The 23,726-nt window shown below is 37.1% G+C and overlaps 1 protein-coding gene across 1 annotated transcript in view; it reads right to left on the minus strand.

Moving 5' to 3' along the window:
• The window catches only part of dnm3a (dynamin 3a), a 50,447-nt gene extending 27,543 nt beyond the window's left edge, over positions 1-22,904 (minus strand). Inside the window, exons 1-15 of the mRNA XM_016267045.1 lie at positions 22,678-22,904; positions 22,224-22,450; positions 15,107-15,180; positions 14,064-14,213; positions 13,436-13,639; positions 13,223-13,321; positions 10,950-11,110; positions 10,673-10,815; positions 10,326-10,461; positions 10,155-10,222; positions 9,785-9,923; positions 8,545-8,631; positions 8,341-8,411; positions 8,192-8,243; positions 4,743-4,856 (exon numbers count right to left, since the gene is read on the minus strand). Of these exons, the coding sequence (XP_016122531.1) occupies positions 4,743-4,856; positions 8,192-8,243; positions 8,341-8,411; positions 8,545-8,631; positions 9,785-9,923; positions 10,155-10,222; positions 10,326-10,461; positions 10,673-10,815; positions 10,950-11,110; positions 13,223-13,321; positions 13,436-13,639; positions 14,064-14,213; positions 15,107-15,180; positions 22,224-22,384 (1,659 nt within the window). The 5' untranslated portion in view covers positions 22,385-22,450; positions 22,678-22,904. The remainder of the gene's footprint in view (positions 1-4,742; positions 4,857-8,191; positions 8,244-8,340; positions 8,412-8,544; positions 8,632-9,784; positions 9,924-10,154; positions 10,223-10,325; positions 10,462-10,672; positions 10,816-10,949; positions 11,111-13,222; positions 13,322-13,435; positions 13,640-14,063; positions 14,214-15,106; positions 15,181-22,223; positions 22,451-22,677) is intronic.
• Positions 22,905-23,726: the final 822 nt, after the last annotated feature.

Genomic DNA, 23,726 nt, shown 5'->3' on the forward strand with positions numbered 1-23,726 from the left:
AGAGAGAGAGAGAGAGAGAAAGAGAGTGAGAGAGAGGGTTGGAACTATCTCCTGCTCCGTCATCCCAGTGTTCAGACTACCTGTTCAGGATCATACTGGTGTACAGTAGTCTGCACATTGGTTAGACTGTGCATGGACTCATATCGCTGGAGAACCGACGCAAACTCTCAAATTCCAGCAAAAACACTCACAAACTCAACGACAGCAGGTGAAAAATCAGACTCTGCTATGTTTGGTTTGTTATCTACACCAGTGTTGGTACTGCATGTCTCTGTGGACTCAAAGTTAGCGGTAATGACACAGAAGAGGTTCCTTGATGATTGACAGCTTGAATTTAGATGATCGTCCACCGAATAGGCGGCATATATGTCACATCAGCCACATTATGTGTAGCTAAACCTGGCTAAACCTAGCTAAAACTGTTCTAGTCGTCATTGTAAACACGTATGTACTTAGGCTTAGCTGTGCACGCATATGGTTTATTTCAATGCTCCAAGTGTCTGACTAGTTCTCCATTGAACTGTCTTGAGATGTGCAGAAAGCCCTTCGTAGGTTTTGATAAGTGATTTTCCAGATCTCAGCATAATTGACATATGTATGCATGCTAACTTGCACGACACAGACGAGAGGTGAAAAGACGTGATTATGCCGAATGCTAACAGAAGTGGTGCACAAGTCATCTGTTTTCCCTCATGCAGCTCGGCTCAGAAAGAGAGAGAGGGAAGACTGCAGGAATGCGTGTCTGTTTAGTGTTGGGCGCTGATTAACCCAAACCAGCAGTCTCGGCCTATGAACGCCATCAGAACTGGGACAGATTTAAAGAAAGGAGGGGGAACATCTGATGCCAGTTTGTACCGAAGTACAACTGAAGCATTTAAGGGTAAAGAAGTGATTCGCTTAATGCAAGAATGTGTATGTGCACATAGAATGTGTGAGAATTGCAATGTGATCTGCTGCAAAGGGGTGAGGGGCTGTATCTCTTCCTCTCTTCTCTCTCTCTTTCGGCAGGCTCTAGGAGGCTGGATGGTGTTTGGACAAAGTCTTACAATTTTCCACCCAGGAATGTGTATGGCCCCAGTGAGACTGCCAACCACAGAGACAGAATGAAATGAAGAGAAAATAAAGAAGATAGACAGGAGAAGAGATGGATATATTGAAAAGAGTGTCAAATATTCATATTTTTAATTGGATTTCAAATTTAAATGCAATTCTTGAATTGAAAAGTCCTGGAAAAATCATGCACATGCTCATATTAAAAAGAAATAATGGATTCAGCAGAACATGAGGAACTGTAAAGCCAGCCAACTTCTGAAACCCTCTAATATTTAAAAACCCATCTTAAATTCAATGCTAATTTTAAAAGAAGCCATCATTTTAATCTAAATACCAACAGAGTTTATAATTCAGAGTTTAGATGTGTTTGCATTTGAATATTTTGAGCCTGAAGGTGTGTGAATTTCAGAAAAATATACCAGTGTTTATTCGAATTCCTCCATTTGAAGTGCTGAGCGGGTTTTGAGTTTCAGTATTCATTAAAATTAGTGTTTGCTTATATAGTCGCATGCATTTGGCAGTCAGGATGACTGGTAAGCATAAGTGTGTCTGCGTCTGTGTGTGTTTAAGATTCTGTGTATATCAATATCCATGTGTGTCTGAGTGTGTGTGTGTGTGTGTGTGTTTGTGTGTTAGTTTGACTTGGGGGGCTTCCAGCTATGTCAGGGTGATCCAGACCAAATGCCTTAATTCCCAGTGGACAGAAAGAGAAACTTCTGAAACCCTCTAATATTTAAAAACCCATCTTAAATTCAATGCTAATTTTAAAAGAAGCCATCATTTTAATCTAAATACCAACAGAGTTTATAATTCAGAGTTTAGATGTGTTTGCATTTGAATATTTTGAGCCTGAAGATGTGTGAATTTCAGAAAAATATACCAGTGTTTATTCGAATTCCTCCATTTGAAGTGCTGAGCGGGTTTTGAGTTTCAGTATTCATTAAAATTAGTGTTTGCTTATATAGTTGCATGCATTTGGCAGTCAGGATGACTGGTAAGCATAAGTGTGTCTGCGTCTGTGTGTGTTTAAGATTCTGTGTATATCAATATCCATGTGTGTCTGAGTGTGTGTGTGTGTGTGTGTGTTTGTGTGTTAGTTTGACTTGGGGGGCTTCCAGCTATGTCAGGGTGATCCAGACCAAATGCCTTAATTCCCAGTGGACAGAAAGAGACGGTGGGGGTATACCAGGAAAAGGGAGCAAGTAAAATAAGAAGCAAAGGAGGAAAAGAGGGATTCAACAAATCAAGAAATGAAAGAGTGAAATATAAGTAAAAAATAAGAGTTTTATAATCTAACGATGAGCTACTGCATTTACATTACTGTCTTTGTTAAGAGTACTGTGAATTTCTCCGTCATCCCAGCGTTCAGACTACCTGTTCAGGATCATACTGGTGTACAGTAGTCTGCACATTGGTTAGACTGTGCATGGACTCATATCGCTGGAGAACCGACGCAAACTCTCAAATTCCAGCAAAAACACTCACAAACTCAACGACAGCAGGTGAAAAATCAGACTCTGCTATGTTTGGTTTGTTATCTACACCAGTGTTGGTACTGCATGTCTCTGTGGACTCAAAGTTAGCGGTAATGACACAGAAGAGGTTCCTTGATGATTGACAGCTTGAATTTAGATGATCGTCCACCGAATAGGCGGCATATATGTCACATCAGCCACATTATGTGTAGCTAAACCTGGCTAAACCTAGCTAAAACTGTTCTAGTCGTCATTGTAAACACGTATGTACTTAGGCTTAGCTGTGCACGCATATGGTTTATTTCAATGCTCCAAGTGTCTGACTAGTTCTCCATTGAACTGTCTTGAGATGTGCAGAAAGCCCTTCGTAGGTTTTGATAAGTGATTTTCCAGATCTCAGCATAATTGACATATGTATGCATGCTAACTTGCACGACACAGACGAGAGGTGAAAAGACGTGATTATGCCGAATGCTAACAGAAGTGGTGCACAAGTCATCTGTTTTCCCTCATGCAGCTCGGCTCAGAAAGAGAGAGAGGGAAGACTGCAGGAATGCGTGTCTGTTTAGTGTTGGGCGCTGATTAACCCAAACCAGCAGTCTCGGCCTATGAACGCCATCAGAACTGGGACAGATTTAAAGAAAGGAGGGGGAACATCTGATGCCAGTTTGTACCGAAGTACAACTGAAGCATTTAAGGGTAAAGAAGTGATTCGCTTAATGCAAGAATGTGTATGTGCACATAGAATGTGTGAGAATTGCAATGTGATCTGCTGCAAAGGGGTGAGGGGCTGTATCTCTTCCTCTCTTCTCTCTCTCTTTCGGCAGGATGGTGTTTGGACAAAGTCTTACAATTTTCCACCCAGGAATGTGTATGGCCCCAGTGAGACTGCCAACCACAGAGACAGAATGAAATGAAGAGAAAATAAAGAAGATAGACAGGAGAAGAGATGGATATATTGAAAAGAGTGTCAAATATTCATATTTTTAATTGGATTTCAAATTTAAATGCAATTCTTGAATTGAAAAGTCCTGGAAAAATCATGCACATGCTCATATTAAAAAGAAATAATGGATTCAGCAGAACATGAGGAACTGTAAAGCCAGCCAACTTCTGAAACCCTCTAATATTTAAAAACCCATCTTAAATTCAATGCTAATTTTAAAAGAAGCCATCATTTTAATCTAAATACCAACAGAGTTTATAATTCAGAGTTTAGATGTGTTTGCATTTGAATATTTTGAGCCTGAAGATGTGTGAATTTCAGAAAAATATACCAGTGTTTATTCGAATTCCTCCATTTGAAGTGCTGAGCGGGTTTTGAGTTTCAGTATTCATTAAAATTAGTGTTTGCTTATATAGTTGCATGCATTTGGCAGTCAGGATGACTGGTAAGCATAAGTGTGTCTGCGTCTGTGTGTGTGTTTAAGATTCTGTGTATATCAATATCCATGTGTGTCTGAGTGTGTGTGTGTGTGTGTGTGTTTGTGTGTTAGTTTGACTTGGGGGGCTTCCAGCTATGTCAGGGTGATCCAGACCAAATGCCTTAATTCCCAGTGGACAGAAAGAGACGGTGGGGGTATACCAGGAAAAGGGAGCAAGTAAAATAAGAAGCAAAGGAGGAAAAGAGGGATTCAACAAATCAAGAAATGAAAGAGTGAAATATAAGTAAAAAATAAGAGTTTTATAATCTAACGATGAGCTACTGCATTTACATTACTGTCTTTGTTAAGAGTACTGTGAATTTTCTGTGTCATTTTAAAATCTCAGCAGACAATTATTGGTTTATCTTAAAAAATGATAAATGGAATAAGAGCAGCATGAAAATGTATGTTAAATGCAATGGTGTGAATAGAAACACATTTAGATGGCATGCGTGTTTGTATATTAATAACACATTATTTTTGTCCTCTCTCTTGCTGCTTTGCTTCCGGCTTCCGGTCGGGAGAAGCAGGCTGTGCTGCCATTGACTGAGAGCGTTGTCTGTCTGCCTGTCTACACTTGCTGTGCAGAACTTCCTGCACCTGTACAGCAGGCACAGACAGGCAGACAGATGGCAGCCCGCCTGACAGGCCACACAGTGTGACTGACACAGAGACCAGCCAATTAATTCCACCACAACCTGACGGGGAACTTTAAGCAGACCACTGAAAATGTATTTTCCCATGATCATCATTAAATGAATGAATAAAATTTTCTAATTCAGTTACTCACCTCATCATCTTTAAACCAGGACAGACTCTCTGCGGTGAGCATGAACCAGTACTCCTTGGCCCCTCCTTTGATCAGACTGATGTTGTTGATGGTTAACCAGCCCTTGCGAATCACCTGAGGGGCAAAAGTTAGAGGTGAAAGGTCTGGGTTCAAAAACACAGGCAGAGGATGAGATTCTCTGGTCCTCTAAGAAATAAAAAGATGAAGGTGAAATTAAATAAGCAGTCAAATCTGTAACCAGGTACTAAAATTAATTTGGCATTTATATTAGCACGATAGAATGATAGAACGATAGATAGATAGATAGAACGATAGATAGATAGATAGATAGATAGATAGATAGATAGATAGATAGATAGACAGACAGACAGACAGACAGACAGACAGACAGACAGACAGACAGATAGATAGATAGATAGATAGATAGATAGATAGATAGATAGATAGATAGATAGATAGATAGATAGATAGATAGATAGATAGAAACTAAAGCAATAACAATAAAAGCTAGCGGGCATTGGATAAATGGAGGGATGAAAGGGTGGGGGTGAGGAAAGACAAGGAAACAGAAGGTCGGGATGGCAAAGAGAGGAGGGGGAAAGGTCTAAAACATCCCGTAGGAAATATGAGTCATTTTCTGGCTGATTTAAGCTGATCATGACTTTAAAAACAGAGTTTTATCCTGTGCGTCATTCATTCTGTTTAACAACATTATGAGTTGTTGTTTTTTAGTAATTAGTATGAACTATTCTTCTCAAAATTGCAGAATATACTGATTTCACCTTGAAAAAGTAAAAAAAAAAGATACAGTAAAAGAAACTGAAGACCACCATATTGCATTTCTCCATCATACATATGGTCAGTCGATACAATATTCTGATAACATACAATAAAACTTCTTCAATACATTTTTCTTCACCTATTGTTCCAACTGAACTTCCAAAAAAACAATAAAACACACAAAAATCTTTATTTTGTGACTGTACCAACCTCAAGTTTGCAGCACGCACCACTTTTGTTCAAAATCAGAAATTGCAACACACATGCATACATACACACACACACGCACACACACACAGGCCAGATGGACTGGGATCAAAGAGAAATTTGAGATTCCAACCTGTTTTTAACATTAGCGCCCACATACACACAACTCTATTTACTCGTGTACTGCAAACTGTAGGGAGGTTCATTCACAGACAGTACATTATAAGAACAGAATTACAGTACAGAGATTCAGAGATATTAAGATGATGAACAGGAGGATAAAAAGCAGGTAATTAGTAAAATAAGGTTTTCGAATGTGGTTTAGGATTTAAAAGACACCGATGGGCAAATCAGGATTCAGAATAAGAGCTCAAAGGTCAAATGAGTCATGTTTTGGACTGTTGTGTATATACACTGATTGAGGAGTCTTTAGGGAAGTGTAGTGCATGAAAGACACACTGTACAACAACGTTCGGGGAGTGTTTCAGCAGGAGTCATAAAAATCTGAATTTCTAAGTCCAGAATGTCTTTGATTTATGTGACAGCAGCACCAGGCAAAGGGAGAAAAATAAAGCGGGAAAGAGGAAGATGTGATTTTGCTGTGCTCAGAGGCATACAGACTTTCTGACATACAGTACCATACATAGCCACAAACACAAATGAGACTATGTGACACTGGTAGACAGTAGGTAAGGCTTACAGACACTGGACTCGTACAATTTGACTGGATGGAGGAGGGGCAGCACCCTAAAACATCAGCAGAGAGGAGAGAATAAAAGCATTAAGGTTGCACCAGTGAGCATGGGCATCTCTCCTGGCATGCTGCCACTCCACATTTATTTCTACAACTTTGTGAAATGTTATTATATCACCAACACAAAGAATACAAAATCATTTTCTAAGCAATGGAGGGATTAAATTAGTAAAGATTAGACATGTACAGCAAATTCGTTCGGCGAAATATGGTAGGTCATTTGCGGGGGAATTTTTACTTTACAAATTACAGACATGGCCGATTTGCACGGGATTAAGATCACAGAAAACCTCTGGAATTATTACAAATGACTGGAGGTCCCCAGGTAATACTAATCCCGTGCGAATAGGGCTTAAGAAAACTTTTTAAATTTGAAGATCAGGGTAAATTTAACTCATTTTGTCTTCTGGGAAACATGTAACTATCTTCTGTAGCATCTGAAGGGCAGTACTAAATTAAAAATATGATATTTAGACAAAATAAGAAAAATTTACACATCTCCATTCTGTTCAAAAGTTTTCACCCCCGGCTCTTAATGCATGTTTTTTTCTTCTGGAGCATCAGTGAGCATTTGAACCTTCTGTAATAGTTGCATATGAGTCCCTCAGATGTCCTCAGCGTGACAAGACACATCTCAAAATCATACAGTCATTGTTGAAAATACAGAAAAATGCAGGAAAACCAAAGAATTTGTGGGACCTGAAGGAGTTTTTCTGAAGAACAGCAGGCGGTTTATCTGTTCAGGACAAACAAGGGACTCATGAACAACTATCACTAAACAAAAAAGTATTACACAGTATTAAGAATAATAATTTTATGAACTTTTAAATTTACTAACTTTTGAACAGGGTCATTTTTATAAATTCAACTATTATTTTCTCTTGTGGACTTTATGTAAACATCTTTTATGTGAAATATCTTATTCAGGTCAGTACTAAATAAACAATAACATGCATTTTGTATGATCCCTCTTATTTTGGTAAAATAATTAACATTTTACAGATTCTGAAAGGGGGACGTAAACATTTGACCTCAACTGTATATGTAGCACAGTGCACAGTGGAGGAGATATGAACATAGAAATACAGGCCACTAAAAAGTGGGCAGCCATTTTTGAGCTCTTCTAGGCTCAGGGCTTTAAATAATATGTAAGAGCCAACATCAACAGTTACAATGATGAAACTCCAATGTTAAACATTGAAAGTCGATTGAATAGGGGGCAAAAAACAGCCATCAGAGAGAAAGACAAAAAATGACCATTAATTTACAGCACTTGAAATAGAAACACATGTCATTGAGAGCAAGATTAATATGAAAAAATGTTTGACATACACATAAGAAACATTATTATCTGATGTGAGACAGATGACCACAAGAGCAACAGAGCCTGAGCAGAAAAGAGACTTCCTTCCAGAAAAGGATTGTCCAAACCCAAAACAGCCATCAGAGAGAAAGACAAAAAATGACCATTAATTTACAGCACTTGAAATAGAAACACATGTCATCGAGAGCAAGATTAATATGAAAAAATGTTTGACATACACATAAGCCACATATTATCTGATGTGAGACAGATGACCACAAGAGCAACAGAGCCTGAGCAGAAAAGAGACTTCCTTCCAGAAAAGGATTGTCCAAACCATGCTAGCTGATGCTTTCTGATTTATACCAGGTTCATATTATCAGCTCATAAAACACTGTGACTCACCTGGTTCCCAGCTGAAGGCTTCTTACTTGTTTGACTGGTTTTCTGTTGAGCGCTGAAAGGAGATGTGTAAATGGAGGAAAATCTTTCATGCCATGTTCTTAAATGTGTGTTTTATTTTTTTCATTGTTATATATTTTTTAAAGACTTACTTTGCGAACCCGATAAAATCTTCATGGTTTGTGTTGATGTAAGAGAGTTGAATCTCTAGTGAGAGTAAAACCTGTATAATGAAAAAATACATGAACATGCAAAATTTGTAAGTAAACTGCTAATAAAGTTATTTTCAACCACAACTAAACCCTCCCTAAAAAGAGAGCTTAATTAGAAAGGTTGTGTGTAGGTATTGGTCTGACCTGGTCTTTGGCTTGACTCTCTTGTTCCCGAATGTGTGTGGTCACTATCCTCTCCGTCTCTTCTCGCAGTTTTGGAAAGGACTCTAACTGTGGATAGAAAAAAAACTAGTTAAAATAGAAAAAAATGACCACCACCATTTACATTCTTATCTTAAGTTCCTTGTCTTTTTGTCTCTTTTTGTCCCTTCTGTACCATGAAAAAGAAGTGTGCCTAATTGATTTGAATGTGCACTTGAAGTGTACTTCAAATCTTGAGGTATCTAAAGTACTTTCAAGTATTTATGTTTAAAACCGTATTTGCAGATTATGTAAAATTAATTAAATAAAAGGCCAATTGTGTAAACATAATAGAGCTGTTTCTTAACACACTTAAGTGCACTTACTTTAAAGTACATTTTAAAATGTTTCAAACTTTTGCCGTGCTATAAATTACTTATTTTGATGCATTGACTAACATACTTAAACTTAAAGTTAATATATTTTAAACGTACTAAATCGCAACTTCATCATTACAGATGTGTAATTACAAAAACATTTAAATACATGACAAACAAGTTTCAATAGAAATAACTGTAAGTATATTTTAGTTAACCATAAATGCCATACTTTACACTTTACTATATTTTAGTTTACCACAAATGCTTTAGTACATGCCATAAATGCAGCAATACACTTCAACAATATTTCAAAGAAAACAGAATAATGAAACTACATATAAGATGTATTTTAGTCCAACTTAAATTGGTCAAAAAAATCACTCTACAGTTGAGCTAATTACATTTAATATAAATTTAAACTATAATATATTTCCATTTAATTGCAACATGGAATAACATGGAATTATGTGTCCGAACATGCTACATTCAGATCGTACTCAAGTATATATTTTTAATTATATAATTTCTGTAATATGTACTCTTTTTAAAAGTTTATTTTTACAAGGGGTGAACGAACCATTAGTCCATGTTATTCCAATAATAAAAATAGTTTGTCTTGTTAATCTTTCATCAAAATGTAATAACTTGTAATGACTTTCCTTTTCTGCTGATCACTGATCACTTGGGTCATGCAAAGCACTATTTAAAGATTGTTTTAGCAAACTTTTAAAGTAAAATAAGATCACGCTGAATTTAATGGAAACATATTATACACTACTGTAGCGTTATATTATTGTCTTTGACTTACATAAGTCTATGTACATCCATTCACTCACAAAAGGATGCATAAGAGGATGTTGTACCTTGTTGGTACACTGTTGTACTGTGTTGATGAGCTCCTGGATCACCATGTCTACACACTTGAGACACGGCCCTTTAAGCTTCACAATCTGCTTCTTCACTATAGCTTCAAAGGCCATATCGGGTGTGAACAGGCCTGTCCTGGAACCAGCAAGAGCAGAGAAAAAATGCAGTACAGGGAGATAACATCTGAATATATTTTGTTATAAAAACAAACAGAAGGAGAGGTAGCGAAATACATACAGAAAGGCTCTATGTATGAAAATATTTTGGCAAACAGTTTAAGATCACTGCCACAACGGCAAGCACAATGAAAACAGAAAATGACTGAGTGCCCTTTTAAATCATTTGATAAATGTTTGTGACATGTACCTGATGCCATGGATGTTTTTAATGGCGTAACTGATCTCCCTTCGTAATTCTTTCTCATCAAACTCCATCTGATGTAGTGGAATGTGAACAGGAAATCAGCATTTGCTCTGATTTCGGAGCTCTGAATGGCATTCAAGTAATTAATAATAATTAATTCATCTTTAAAATCACCTTAACCAGCTCAAAAGGAAAGCGCTCATGAAAGATGCGATTGATTTTGGCTCCTCCTGAAAGCTCCACTGTGTCCACCTGATCTCCAGATCCCTCGATCCGCTTCTCAAAATCCAGCCCAAAGTGCTGTATCAGCCTGGACAACAAGAAAACAGTATGTGTTTGTGTTTGTGGCATCTTCAGTTCTGATCTTATCTGCAATCTGTTTGTTCTTTAGGCTTTAAACAAACGTCTTGTTTATTGCATTAGTAAAGACTAGCGTGTATACGTCCATGTTTGTTTGTGTTTATCTGCGCATGTTTATTTATTCTCTGAATTAGTGCGAGTTTATGTGTGTGTGAACCTACTGCATTAAGGCCTTGGTCTTGCGTGAGGGGTCATCTGAGTTCAAGCACTTGTACTCCTCTGCCTCTTTATCCAGTGACAGAAACTGACCCTGCAGTCGACTGCGTAATGCTGGTAATGTGTCACGAATGTGGTTGGTAAGTTGCTAGAGAGATGGAGAGGGGTTAAGGAGTGAAAAAAGGGAAGAAATACAATTCAAAGTATAATTTTCCTTTTTTAATCTGTGCACTACTACTATGTATATCAGACATGTTCTGCGTAGTATCATTCTCTTGTTACCTGATTGAGGAGCCTCTGTAAGTACAGAGTGCCCATGCAGTCTGCCATGTGTCTATATGCAGGATGTGACTTGAAGAACCGTCTTTCGGCAGCCAGAGCTGCACTGATGTCCTTTTTTCCCTCAATGTCCTTCTGACTACGGTTGACCACACCAACATAACCTGTAGTCACAACAGGGAGACAGAAATAAATATAGTAGAGGGGAAAAGTTATCTTCTTTCAGATACATTATTTGTTTTATAATGAAGCCTTATTAGAAGTTGGGTGTACGATCATAACTTACATACAGTTGCTTTAATAGTTTTAAATATTTGTTTAGCATTACCAGCTAATTTACCAGTACCATGATTTTTAACTAGGATGCACAGAATAAAAAATATTTAAAGGAATAGTAAACCCAAAAATCTTCGCTTCATCTTCGGAACACAAATTAACATATTTTTAATGAAATCCGAGAGCTTTCTGACCCTCCATAGACAGCAATGTAACTGAAATGTTCCCAGGCCCAGAAAGGTAGTAAGGACATAGTTAAAATAGTCCATGTGATATCAGTGGTTCAAGTGTAATTTTATGAAGCTATGAGAATAATTTTTGTCTGCGAAGAAAACAAAAATAACAACTTTATTCAACGATTTTTCTCCTTCAACAATTTTTCTCCTTTCAGCACCATTCTTGAGAGTACCACGCATGTGAACTATTGATGTCACATGGACTATTTTATTGATGTCCTTACTACGTTTCTGGGCCTGGGAACATTTCAGTTTCATTGCTGTCTATGGAGGGTCAGAAAACTCTGGGATTTTATCAAAAATATCTTAAATGGCATTCTGAAGATGAACAAAGGTTTTACAGGTTACGAACGACATGAGGAAGAGTAATTAATGACAAAATATTCATTTTTGGGTGAATGCCTTAATAAAAATGTTGCTTTAATGTAGTGCTGGGCAACGATTAATCACATCCACAATAAAAGTTTTTGTGTACATAATATATGTGTGTGTGCTGTGTATATTTATTTTGTATATATAAATACACACACATGCATGTATATATTTAAGAAAAATATGTTGTGTTTATATATTAAATACATTTATATATAATATAAATTATATGAATTTAAATATATACATGTAAATACATTTAATAATTTCAAAATATATACTGTATGTGTGTCTTCATATACACATAATAAATATACACAGTACACACACATATATTATGTACACAAAAACAATTATTTTGTATGCAATTAATCGCAATTAATCATTGTCCAGCACTACTTTAATGTAATTAAAACATCACACATTTATCATCATGTAATGATTTTAAAAAGCTTTTGAATTTTAGAACTTGTCCCTTCACTTTCTTCAATTTTTTCAATCCTATTATATTGTGAATTTTTTTATTTTAAACATAATGGTTTGTAAGTTTATGTCACAGTTTTTATCAGTATTGCATTTCATTTACACTAGCCGCAGTGGTTCTCGATCAGGGGGCTGGGGTCTACTAGGGAGCCTTAGCAAACTTCAAAGTTGTCCTCAAGATGACTCAAGATTAGTTAACAAGAATATTTAGACAAAACCAGCTTTAAAAGATGCTAAAACAAATAAACATTAGAGATATTATTCCTTAATGTTTTCCTTAATTCCTTATTATTCCTCCTTATAACATTCTCCAGTAAATCATAAACGACTGGAAAAGTCATGTAAATGAATTGGTTAAAAAGAATAAGATGCCTAAAGGACATTCAGCTAATTGTGAAATTTATTTCCATTATATGAATTCTGAATTTAATCTGTATTCGTAATTTAAATTTTTTTGAGTTATTTAAATATTGTTGAAGACAAGGAGTCAAAAAGCTTGAGAATCGCTGGCCTAGCCAAAGCATGAGCTCAACTCTGTTATGGCAAAAAATACTTCTCTAGAACTTTAGACTTTAGGTGGGAAAATGTGATTTCTTGGAAGTTCAGCAGTGTTGTGACCACTTCACAACAAAAAAAGAAAAAGCCAACGGTCTACAACTAGAAGTAAGTCTGTATGCGATCTGCATAAATGACTGAGGAATAGGATTTCCAGAGTGTCTTAAGCCTTCTCCATGGCTGGACTTCTGTGTGTCTAATGCATTAAGGCAGCAGCAGGAAGCATGAAGACTCTGCACCTGGCCCTGTTTTAGCCACTATAGCCTGCAGCAGACTTGCTTGGCAGTGGCCCAGGTCTTAGACCAAACTGCATTGGGCCTCTGCTGACAGCACATTTCTACATGTGCGCTTTACCTCTGCGTAGTGGCAGTAACCTGTTCTCCAGCACGTCCCTGACATCTGTGCCCTTGTCCGTCAGATCCAGCTTAGTGATCACACCGATGGTGCGATGGCCTGAAAGAAAGATCAAGTAAAACCAGAAGAAAAACAAGAAGGAAAGACACTATGAAGATAGTGGGGAATCTAACTGAGGACAGACATGAGCTCTAACCGCTCTTTCCCACTCACCCTGTGGATCCACGTCTTTGGCCAGTTTAAGAGCATCAGAGTTAGCCAGATCCATGTTAGCGGGTGTGACAGCCAGGATGAGACAATTCTCTCTGCAGATGAACTGCATGATCATGTCTCTGATCTGGTATTCAATGTCAGGTGGCTGATCTCCCACAGGTACTTTAGTTATACCTGGAAGATCTATCAGAGTGAGGTTCAAAACTACAGAGAAAAACAAAGACAACCACAAATATTTGGTCAGAGATACTTATAGGAAGGGAAAAAATCTGAATGAGAGGCATAAACACCATTAAAAGGAGAGCAAATATACCTTCAGTCTCATTTATTTGTTTTGTTTTTAGTTTTTAGTAAGAACACATAACAAATTGAGCAAAAGTTAAAGTACAGACTTTTTAGTAACTTTCTTTTCATAAAAAAAAGATCATGGTTTAAACAAAAATATTAAGCAAAAGCAATATTAGCATTAATAAGACATGTTTCTTGAGCATCAAATCAGCTGCTGAAAATTCAGCTTTGACATCACAGGAATAAATTACATTGTAAAATGATGACAATAAATGCAGCCTTTGTGAGCATAAGATCATTAATGTACATCAATGAATCCCTTGTTTTCTGACAATAATACCATTTGGGGAGTAGACACGAAGGTTGATAGGAATGGAGGATATGCCCTTATTTGTTCCCGTGACTCTGTCTGTCTCTGCTTCAATCTCCCGTCGGACATCATCGAAGTCTGTAAACTTCTTTCCTTTACAGTGCAGAAACTCGGCATGCTCTGCAGTGGAGAATGGAAAGTATGAATTAGAGAAAGCAGAAGATAATAGCGCCTTAAGAGAAGTGACAGCTCAACAATTTGTAATTCATGAATTCAATTCTCCACTCTCCAAACATTGACTGATTCTAATCTTAACACGGAAGACATTGCCCTCTAGTGTTCAGTGTACATACTCTATATAGGCCACATGATATTTGCTATTAAGAGATGGAAACTGGAGACTCTGACTAGGATGGTTTATACAAACTAACCTGTGAAGAATATTATTAACAAAAAGGGACTTGATTGATTGAAGTCAAAAGATTAAAAAGAAAATGTATTTGTAGGTGTAACTGTGTTACCAAACTAATTTTAACTTTTTATATTATTAGACTTTATTTGGGCATTAAAAAGACAAGATGTCTATGTATGCACATTTTTTTTCACATTTATTGTATTGTGTGACTTTTTGGAGTCAGACACCTCAATCTGTTACTACACCAATAGAGTTTCTATAAACAGGATTTGAGTGTAACGGATAGAAGTCAATGACATGGTATTACAGTAAAAAACTTTTATCAAAAAAAAGTATTGCTTATCATAGTCAGGGGAGTGTAAAAAAATATACTTGTAGTGCACTAAAATGTAGACCAGCTTTTGAGCAGTTATCATTTTCAGTGAAAAGTGTTGTGGAATGATTTAACAACAGAATTTAAAATACTGAAACTGAAAAAAATGAATGCAGTTTTAACTGGCTTTGTGGTCATTACTTTACATAGGGTGTGCATAATTGGTTATTTGTTGAATGTGTATGTGTGTGTGTGTGTGTTATACATTTGATTGGTTGTTATATTTTGTTTAGGGTCGCAGTAAAAGCCTATAACTAAAAAGTAGTATGTGTGTATTACTTATACCTGAAGTTGAACTGATAAGCTGAAGGACAAGTGGTCTCCTTGTAACAATTCCTGAGCCTCTAGGCAGGAAATCTCTGAAAAGATAGCATTGACCATTATGTCAAAAAAGATTACACATAAGAAAAAACAAACAATAGGCATACAAATCCTCATACAAGCCAAAGTAAAACTCTCCTTCAAAAAACAAACAAACAGAAATCCTACACATAAAACTTCCCTCACGTGATACACTGACACAGTCCCTGTCTGAGGCACATTGCCAGAGACTCTGTCACCACATACTTGGACTAGTCCAGTCTTAAAGTGAAACCATAAACCTCGTCCCACCCTTAATGACCCTCATACTCCGATATTTATGGCACTTTTACACACAACTTGTACTGGCCTGTACATTTACAAATGAGTTGTGAGACAATCTAGCTTTAAATAATCAGAAAGTAGTGAATTCATAATCCAGAACCAGTTCATTTTCACCATCTATGTGCAGAGGATATGAGTGCTGTCTAAAAATAAAACAGTCCAGTAAAGGAACTGCAGCTGGATCACTGATATTCTTTATGGGTGATGTTAAAAAAAAATCTAACCCTGTTTAAAGTGCAGAGATATCTCTAAATAAAACAATCATAGTCTGATTACATCAAAAAGTGTAAACACCATCACAGCTCTATTTGTTAGCTTCTGGTTGATTCATGGTGTGGACTCATTTGACTTTGATATTTCTTCTTTATCCAATATAGTTTGAAAGAGGCAACAATACAGTGATGGGAAAAGTTTGCCTTTTCCATGGAAAAATGTGCTTTCCATTTGGTCTGATAAATCCCAGGCTTGAGATGAAGTCACTATGGATGATAAAGATGATAGTGGAAATAGGATGTGCGCAGATCTAAAACAGAACTATTGCCCAAAATAGAGGGGAAGTCCCACTGGATTAGACCTAGTTAAAGGCATCCAGGGAGAGGGGAAGAATGCAGGTAAAACCATCCGAGGTATAAAGTGCTGCAGTGATTATGTACTTTGTAGGCCAAACCGGAAGTATAGCAAAACCCAATACAATATTTACATTTTTGGGATTTTTAACTCTTTAAAAACCCTTAAAAACATTTCCCTGAAAGCTTGAGTCAGAATAGTTTGCAAGAGTGCAATTATAAACATAAAAGCTGGTAAAAGCTTAAAAAAATCACAGAGTGAATATTACTGATGTATTTTATGTTGCAGAATAAATGTGAAAATGTCTTGAGCTTTTGTAAAACACAGACCTTATTTCAGGCATTTAACCAAATCCCCATTCAAAAAACCCAGTGACTTCAGGACAAGTGGATGCTAAATCATTTTTGGGTTTTGGCCTACAAAAATATGTCATCCCTGCAGCACTATTGCTAGTAGGCTACTACAAATTGTTGGAGGTGTTTGCTAAAACAAGTATGACTATTAGTACTCCTCATACTTACAGTAGGGTTACAGATTTGAACAAACCACTAAGTATTAAACTTGAGTGGGTAACTCATCTGTATATTAGCCAAGAAACTACTGTATATGAACTAGCAGGCCAGCCTGTGGTATTTAGCTTGAACCCAGGCAGTGAGTCATCTGTGTGTTTGACACATGACTCACTCTTCTTTAACAATGTCCTTTACATTCCCAGTCATTCCCAATACTTACCCTTGACCTCCCTTTTCTAACCCCCTCAACAAAGCCCCTCTTGACTCAAATTCTCCAGCCTCATCTTCTCCCCCTTCTCTTTCCTTTCTTCTTCACTATCAGCTTATTTCATCCTGTCCCTTCCCCACCCAGCTTGCATTACTGTATTAAACAGATATGTACAATAATGCAGAATTGTGCATTGCCTTTGTGTAACATAGTATGAATGTGTACACACTTCAGCGGGTGTTTAACTGAGCATTTCAGAATAAAATAAACATTTTAAGAAATAAGCTCAAGATTAATGGAGTAGTTTAAGCAAGAAATAACATTCAGTCATCATTTACTCCCCCTCATAAATCATTTTGTTGATGTTTAGAAGAATGCTCACCCAGCTCTTTTCTATAAAAGTATACTGTGACACATTAAATTACATTTTTTAAATTCTGTCACCATTTACTCACCCTTATGTCATTCCAAACCCAAAAAACTTTCATTCATCTTTCAAACACAAATAAATATTTTTAATCACACTGAGAGAGTTCTGTGCCTCCACTGAAAGTCCATTTCACCAAAACTTGATGCTCAAAACAAGCTGAAACGTGCTTGCTTGATGCGCAAGAACCAGCATAGTAAGCACATTTAAGCGAAACAGGCAAATATAGTTGAGCTATCATTTACCATATTTGATTTGTTCTATGTATGTGCATTGGTCACTGTTTATATGAATAAAGGCCTAAGTGAAATCTGTTTATCATATAAAGGGATCATGTCTCTTTAGAACAGTGTTTCCAAACCGGGGTGCCATCTGTCAAGAGCAGGGGTGCCGTGTAAAAAAAAATATTTTTTTATATTTTTAAATTGCTAAAATTTTCAAAAAAGCATCTATTATATAATTATGAAAATGAGTTCACCGCTCAGGTTTCACTTTCATGTGGTGTGACGCTCTGCGTATTATCCCGCTCTATGCGTGTGCGCTCCGCTCAGTCACTCCACTCGTATACCGTTCATGCGAATCGGAACAGCAAAGTCCACTCAAAAATTGAGCCGACAGGAAACATCGATGTAGTACAGTATTGTTTCTGTCTGCAATAGCCCTATTGTGTTGTAACACGGTGTGGTATACAGTGGTGTGAAAAAGTGTTGGCCCCTTCCTGATTTCTTATCTAACCGATTCAAATATTGTGACAAAATTAATTTTGTAGGGTGCCACAAGTTTTCCATCCATTTCCAAAGGGTGCCGCGACTAAAAAAAAGGTTGGGAAACACTGCTTTAGAAGACTTGGATTAAACTGCTTGACTCGTGGATTACTTTTACTATTTCTTTCTAAACCTTTCTGAAGTGTCAAAGTTTTGGTGGAATGAACTTTGAACAGCAGGTTTCACTAAAAATGTCTTAATTTGTGTCTGAAAGATATGAGGGCAAATAAGTAATGACAGAATATTCATTTTGGGGTGAACTATCCCTTCAGTACTTTTGGTATTTTCTACATCTATTCTAAACTTCATATTGCTCCACTTCTTACATTACTCTTAGATGTTCTCCTTGGGATAAATCATTTGTGGTGTAGTGTTCCTCATTTGTAAGTCACTTTGAATAAAAGTGTCTGCTAAATTTATAAATGCAAATGTAATGTAAACCAGTGTGAGAACCTGGGAAGCTCCTCAAAAGAAAGTTTCCAAACCCATCAGCTAAATTTTATCTCTTCCTTTTAAGATGTCTTCTACTGATCATGTAAAAATCAACTACTTACTCTACTAAACCCAAGCACTATATGCTCCCTCTATCAGTGAGATCTAATTTCACTAACCCATTTCTCCGGGCATCTCTGATGTTCCACTGACGGGCAGTGATACTGAGATAACAGATGGCTGAGGGTGCACTGCTCTCCTCCATTCATATATAACTCATTGCTATGAATATGTGTACTCATTATTTCCTGTGCATGAGCTCTAAGTAGGCCATCATATGACCGCACCACGAAAGTTCATTCTGGTACATAAATGATTCCACTTCATTCCAACATTATTTAATTCAAAGGAAACAAACCTATCGTATGGCTTGAGAAGACAGAATATAGCACTGCTCATACATCGCTCAAATTATAGCACATGACACTAGCAAAGGTCATGGGTTTGATTCCCAAGGAATGCAAGAACTGATTGAAATATATTTTTTTTAATATCTGCCAAATTCCTAAATGTAAATTGTGCTTTTATAGCATTTCTGTAGCTCAAAAACTAGAAATGCCAAGGTCATGGGACCTGAAAAAATGTATATCTTCAATGCAATTTAAGTCACTTTATTCATAAATATATAAATATATACAGACAGGAAGGAGCAACCTAGACATAAGGATAAGCTGAGAATTTTCATTCTCCACATATCACTTAATTTAGGAAATGAAGGAATTCCTCGTCCTGACTTATGAGAGTCTACCTTTTTCAACTCTGGTGCAGTTTGACTAAAATATGAATGCAACACGGACCAAAGACATCTAAATGAACCAAAAACATTCTCTTCTCCTCATAGGAGCTATGTTGCCTATTACAGTTCAGCACTAGGCATCGAAAACCTCCATCTCCTTGCAGGAGATCTTCATTTGTGTGTGCAACTGAGGAATTCCTGGTGCTGTTTTGACTCCTTTATGCATTTTATAAGCTCTTTGTGAGTACTCAACTTGTAAAAATACCACCATATGTACACACAACATACAGTAAGTACATTTAGCCCAGTACACAGCATTGTTTTGAATGTTTGGTAGATACCTTTTTTGGTCCAGACCAAAAAACAAAACAAAAAAGCTAAGAGAACCAAACTAGGAGAATCTTAGTGTGAACACACCCTAAATCTTTGCTGACAACTTGCTTTTCCCTGCAAAGTGCTATAGGATCGATCAGTTTTGACATTTGTATAATTCCACATATTTATGTCTATTTACATTACCAACTGTAATTAGTTGTAATGCAACGACACACAGGTTATAGCTGTCATCATCAAGTGTGTAGTCATCATCCTTAGTATAAATTAGTACAGCTTCAGAGATAAATATGTGCAAGATCTCTTAGTGTGTTTCAGAGATGACTAGATTTTGATATACAGAATGTGCAATTGCTCCAAGAGAACTTAAAATCTTTGGTCAACATAACATGTTCTATATAATAAGCTATAAAGAATGTAAGAGAATCAATAAAAAATAACTGTCTATCAAAAAAGTAAACTGGGTCTTCAATAACTGCCTGAAGCATGTTGCCTCAACACACTGACCGAGATTTTAGGATGATGGTCAGAGCGCTTGAGTGCCTCCCTCTCAGATAAGCAAGCAGCTTGTTCTCAGTCTGACACACTTATCTTAAAGGCACAATATGTCATTTTCGCCGCTAGAGGGCGCGTATTCAAAATAAACAAAGAGGCAAAAGCTTAGTTTGATGACGCTGTGACTGAGTGTGGAATCATGGGAGTTGTGGTCTTCATCCCCACATTCGATGCAATCCGACGGGACTCAGGCAGAAATCATGTTCATGGACAAGCTAATGATTTATTAACATAGTACAATGAAGCAGGGTGAGGCTGAAAGCCGTCGAAGCGAGACGAGGCCGCTGAACGAGCGTGACATTTGCGTGGATTTTATTATGCCACAGTCGACCGCTTCCGCTCCTTCCGGTCGTGCGTATGTGGGGTAAAGCAGCGCTGTTTTATCATACTAGATACATTTGAAAGTTCTGTTATTATGCTACTCTGTGCGGTCGTCACCGGTCTAATAAAACGCACAACATATTAAAGCGTCTTTGGTGTTTCCATGTTTTACGGAAATCGAGGGGTTATGACGTCATTGGCAGGCGACACAATGACACTATAGACACGGTCCGTGTCACTAGTTAAAATTGCTTATTTCTCTGGATTTAAACATTCTTCGAAACATTTGGGATAGTGTAAGTACACAAGTCAGCAAAATATATAACACTGTTCTAGTGGTTTTTGGATATTTTAATAAAAAAATCGTACATATTGTGCCTTTAAGCAGGCGATATCCACTTCACTTCAGCTCACCAAACTGATATGCACTGAGCAAACAATAGCTTTCACTAACAATCACAGCTTCCTGTTGGACAGGCCCAGTCTTTCCATGCGGAAATCAGCATGCAAAGAGAAGATCCTGTGAGTTCCTCTTGTGCAAAGTCAATAAAAGATTATTAAAGACTTGAAACTGTGTGCCTTACAGGGATTCTTAAAGGGGTCATACAATAAGAAACTTTAAAAGTTTGGCATCATGAAGATTTTGTTCATGTTTTTGAAGGAAGTCTCTTATGCTCACTAAAGCTACATTTATTTGATAAAAATACAGTAAAATAGTAACACTGTGATTGGTATTACAAATTAAATTGTTTTCTATTTTAATATATTTTCAAATGCAATTTATTCCTATGATGCTGAAAAGCTGAATTTCAGCAGCAGTTACTCTAGTCTTCAGTGTCACATGATCCTTTATTGTGTTTTTGAGGGAATTTATATATATATATATATATATTATATATCATTTCACTGTTGACCCTACCCCTACACCTTAACCCACTCTTAAACCTAACCATAACACCAAACAAATACCTAACAATTAATTATTTATTTTATAATTATATTTAACGTATCTGCACAGCAGTTAAACACACCTAACATTAAGTGGGAACATATGTGTGTATTTTAATTTTACACTTACTTTGAGCACTTTAGACACGGTTAGTTAGAAAGTTAGAATAAAGTTTACTATTAGTATAAAGTTTATTTGCCAAAAACAGTCACTTTTTTTTATATGACCCCATGTTTTGAGTTCAGAAAGTTGCAGACGCTTTCATAGTACATCAGGCTATCTTAAGAGATCAATTTCAAATCATTTTTCAAATGGCTTCCCTTAACAAATATAAATGATGGAAAAATCTGTCACACCTAATAAGTGACCAACCAGATTAATAAAGAAAAATAAGTTGCCAGCTTGTTTTAATGATCCGTATTGTCCAGAGAAAATGAAGTCAATCTTCAGATTCTGCATGGCTCACGGACATTGGCTTGGCAGGCCATTAGACAGATGGAGGAAGAGGTAGCGACTGCTCCCGACTACAGATGAGACCATCTGCACCTGCTTCAGCGATACAGTTCAGTGCCTCTGCAGAAAAGTGACTCAATTCAACATCACTAGCCGATTAATCAGTCCATTTTGAGTTTATCGCCAACGGCCGATAACTATGTCCACATGGCCATGTAATATTTTTTCCTCTTTTGATAGAATCTTGATAGGTCTATAATCAGCCTTCAGTCACCCTGATATCTCGATCAGGCAGGCTATTGACATTGTCCTGTTATTAAAAACACATGGTTGGTTTGACCAACAATCATGACATTAATAACATCTTAGCAAATCTCTGGTATGTTGGACTGAACTGTTAACTATAATCAACTGCAGTGCCCAAAATGATGGTGTCATACCTGCCCACGAAATTTTCCAGGACAGAGCTTTTGCCTGCGCTCTGACCCCCGACCACCGCGATCTGCGGCAGGTCCAGGTCGCAGGTCTGTCCGATGGCACTGAAGGCGTCCTGCAGCCGGTTCACCAGCGGGATCAGCACCTCCATCCCCCGGTTGCCCATGGTTACGGAGCCAAGAAGATGCGGCCGGCGCGCGAACCACCGGGCGCAGCAGACAATTCTCCTTTGCTATATTAAAATATACATTAAAATTGAGAGAGAGAGAGAGAGAGAGACATTAAACAACGTGCCAACTTCAAATAAGGGAAGCCCCCCCCCCCCCCCAGACATAGCATTTTAAAGCAAAACCACTAAAATAATACAGCGTAACTTAAAAATACAAAGTTTTTTTTCTTTACAAAGTAAACGTATTGAACGCGCTAACCAGTTTAGTTTGTAAATCACAGTTTAATTACCTGAAATGAGTTTTTCCGAGCGTTTGGTCCTGACAGACGCAGCAGTTGAGGGTAACGGCGCTCGTGAGCCGCAGCGACTGAACTTTAAAGCACACGCACACACTTTACGACGAACCCAAGGAAACTATAAGGCGACATATAAAGAAACCACATGAACTATCTCCAGTGGAAGATAGTTTTATCCGCTCGTTTGTCCTGAACTCAACTTAAGGTCGAAAACCTGACTGCAACCGTCTGTCTGTGTCCGCTCGTGGAGTGCGCGTGCGGGTGCTCGCGCAGCCACTCCTCCGATCAGAATCTGGTACAGATTGGTTCGGTCTTTTTTTTATTATTATTATTATTATTATTATTATGTAATGCACACAGATGTATGATATACACTAATAAAATAAAAGATATCCTAAGTCATTTGAAAAAGTAAACTGTCCACAATCTGAACGACTTCAACCACAGCGGCAGATAGATCATAATCATAATATGTACAAACGCAAACATCAAATGCAGCTGGTTACTCTTACGATTCAATTCAGCAAAAGTCCAAACTTAAAAAAGTGATTACTTCTATCACTCAGTCATTTGATCTCATTGACTCGCTTGGTTGTAGTGTAAACACAGTGCATCAAAATAGCGGAAAACATACTATTGTTACGAAATTACATCAATATAACTGAAATTAGATAGTTTTTAAGTCAAGAATAAATACAGTGACATAGAACACCAGAAGTGGTATAAACAAAGCTCAATTATATATAAAATTAGAATTGTTTCCATAATTTACAAGCAAACTAGGATGCTACTATATGTTTAATATTTAATTTGTGCATGACACTGTAGGGTGCATCCACCCTCATTTCAGTATAATAGGCTCATCCAGTAAAAATAACACTGCACAGCCATTACAGGGTTGCCAGATAGTTTGCTTCTGTATGAATTCTACAGTGCATTTCACTTTACAACAGTACTAAGCTTCGTTTATTGTGTCAGTGAGTGAAGAATTCCTAAACTGTATATATGAAAAATGTATAATAATAAAAACCTGATATTTAATG

This window comes from Sinocyclocheilus grahami, unplaced genomic scaffold (assembly GCF_001515645.1).
Source record: "Sinocyclocheilus grahami isolate Dianchi unplaced genomic scaffold, SAMN03320097.WGS_v1.1 scaffold35.1, whole genome shotgun sequence".
In the NCBI taxonomy this organism is placed as follows: domain Eukaryota; kingdom Metazoa; phylum Chordata; class Actinopteri; order Cypriniformes; family Cyprinidae; genus Sinocyclocheilus; species Sinocyclocheilus grahami.